The sequence below is a fragment of the Hydra vulgaris genome, chromosome 09 (genome assembly GCF_038396675.1).
Source record: "Hydra vulgaris chromosome 09, alternate assembly HydraT2T_AEP".
Taxonomy (NCBI): Eukaryota; Metazoa; Cnidaria; class Hydrozoa; order Anthoathecata; family Hydridae; genus Hydra; species Hydra vulgaris.
The window spans coordinates 43,342,501-43,345,000 of record NC_088928.1 but is presented as its reverse complement, the minus strand read 5'-3'; the positions used below and the strand labels follow the sequence as shown (position 1 = coordinate 43,345,000).

The 2,500-nt window shown below is 23.0% G+C and overlaps 1 protein-coding gene across 2 annotated transcripts in view; it reads left to right on the top strand.

Moving 5' to 3' along the window:
• The window catches only part of LOC105848725 (zinc finger protein 132), a 26,069-nt gene that overhangs the window by 3,531 nt on the left and 20,038 nt on the right, over nt 1–2,500 (top strand). For both annotated transcript variants that reach the window (XM_065805811.1, XM_065805812.1), the window contains 2 exons: nt 616–699; nt 2,102–2,272. In XM_065805811.1, the coding sequence (XP_065661883.1) occupies nt 616–699; nt 2,102–2,272 (255 nt within the window). The remainder of the gene's footprint in view (nt 1–615; nt 700–2,101; nt 2,273–2,500) is intronic.

The following is a 2,500-nucleotide window of genomic DNA, read 5'->3' as shown; positions in this document are numbered from 1 at the left end:
TATATATATATATATATATATATATATATATGTATATATATGTATATATATATATTGATTGCATCACTTTGGTGATTACTTGTAAATGTTTTTAAATTTGCTTCCAATTAACTAATATTATTAATTATTTTTTTTCAAGCCAAGATTTTATGTCAATTTCACACTAGATCCATTCTATAACCTACCTAAACTAAAAGACATTCAATCTTTTCTGAATTTGTCATAACAATAAATGATTATAATTTTCTGATTACAGAACATTGCTGTTTAGTAACAATCTTTCATGTCTTATTAAAAGAAATTTAATAAAATTAGGAAATTATTAAACACTAAAATTTTGTAGTTAAAATTCCAAGCAAATATATTTGTTTTTTTAATAAATTTGCGATTTAATAGTTCTATAAAATAGTTCTATAAAATAGTTCTATAAAATATTCGTTATTGATAGGAGAATTGTGATTAATTACAGAAAACATTACAAAAAAGATATTTTGAATCATGATGGCTCTATTCTTTCTTTTAACTTTTTTTTTTTTTTTTCATAGTATTTTATTTGGCTTGATGATTGGTTGAGGTGAAAATTTTCATATATATTATTTACATATATTTTTATAGGTTGAAGGCAGATGTAAACTGTTATTTACTGAAAATGAGCACCTGGAAGCAATGGTCCACAAATATCAAACTGAATATGACATAGTAAGCTTATATTTTTACTATACAGAAGACTATTTGATAAATTAAAGTATGGACTAAATCAATGTTTTAAGCTATTTTTGACATTTTTGCTTATACCTTCTTGGCAAGTTACTGTTTACAATTGCTAGCTTTACCTGTAAAAGCTAATATGCGAGAAAGAGTTTTTTTATATATCTTTATAAAGTTTACTGCTTTTAAAATCAGTAAATGTTATAAAAGCGTGAATCACTTTTTACAAACTATTGTTACAATATTTTAAAATCTGTTATGGAAGAAGGGTTTTAAAAATACATAATGCTGGATAGGGTTTTAAACATCAAGTTTAATATTTTTTATATGGTTAATGTAAATTTACTATATGTTATGTGTATAGAAGTAGGTGAGGCCATGGTGAATGCAACTTACTTAGGAGAAGGAAAACTGATTTAAACTCTTAATTGTGGTTAAGGTTAGGAGAAGCTTGAATTGTAACCTTCCCAGTAGTGGCATCTCAACAATAATGCTTCATTCTTATCTTTATATAAGGGTAATGTAAGGATAATCATCCAATTGTAAATTGTCTTCCACATCAATATGTCAAATGTTTTCCAATATTTTATATACATACATGTAGATTTGTAGATTTTGTATATTGAATTGTATATGTGATATATCCTATCAAATAATATTTAGTATTATATATAGTATATAGTAAGGAGTCCTATAAAACCTTTTTTAAAGTTTTTTTTTTGAGTAAATGTGTTCTATCTAATAAAACAAAACTGGATTTAAAAATTTTTGGTATAAAATATTTGTAAGGGCTCTCCTAGACCATTAAGCATTTAACAAAAGCAAAATTATACAAAAGTTTTTAACTTTTTTAATTCAAAAATGATAATCTTTTTAATTTTTGATTTTTGATTTTACAGAATAATAAATCATGTTTTTAAACTAATAATAAGAATTTTTTTTTGAGTATGTTTTTGTTATGATGATTACTATTTTTGAAAAATTTAAAAAAAAAAATTTTGTTTATAATTGAGCTCCACAAATTGAATACTATAACTAATTGACTTGAATACTATAACTAATTGATAAAAATGATACAATTTGTAAGTTAAATTAATCAATTTTAAAAGTTTTCAATTTTAAATTATCAATCTATTTATTATTTATTCTAACACTAAAGTGTTAAAATAAAGATTTTTGTAATAAACTTTTATGTAAAATATATTAGTAAGACAATATGCTAACAAAATAAGCTATTAAATGAAGGCTTGATGACTTAAGAAGGAGTTTACAAGTATTTAAATTTATTTAACATTTATTTGCGATTTATTTTTTAAACATTTATTTGCGAGTTTATTTCATTATTTGTTATTTCAAAAAAATTTTATACATCATGTATTGAATACTCTTTTAGGATACTTCTTTTTTGAGAACTCAAATTCAAAATGAGCGCAGTAGACATGTTCAATGGAAAGATCTTTATTTTAAAATGCGTGCAGAACTAGTTGATTTAAAAAAAAAAATCAGAGTGAAGAAAGATATGAGTAATGTGGAATTTATGTGGATGCACCCTTCTCATCAATTAGTATGTTAAAATGCTTATGTTGTTTGAAATACTTTTTTTAATGTTTGTAGACAGTTTTTATGTGTGTAATTATTTAGCGGTGTTGAACTATATGTTATGCTGGATCTTGAGTTTTAATTAGTATTCTTGAAGTAAAAATGTTCAGTCAATTCAGTTAAGCTTATGATATTAAGTATATATTACACATAATTTTTTACTAAAATCATTAAGTTAAAGCATTTAGATGTC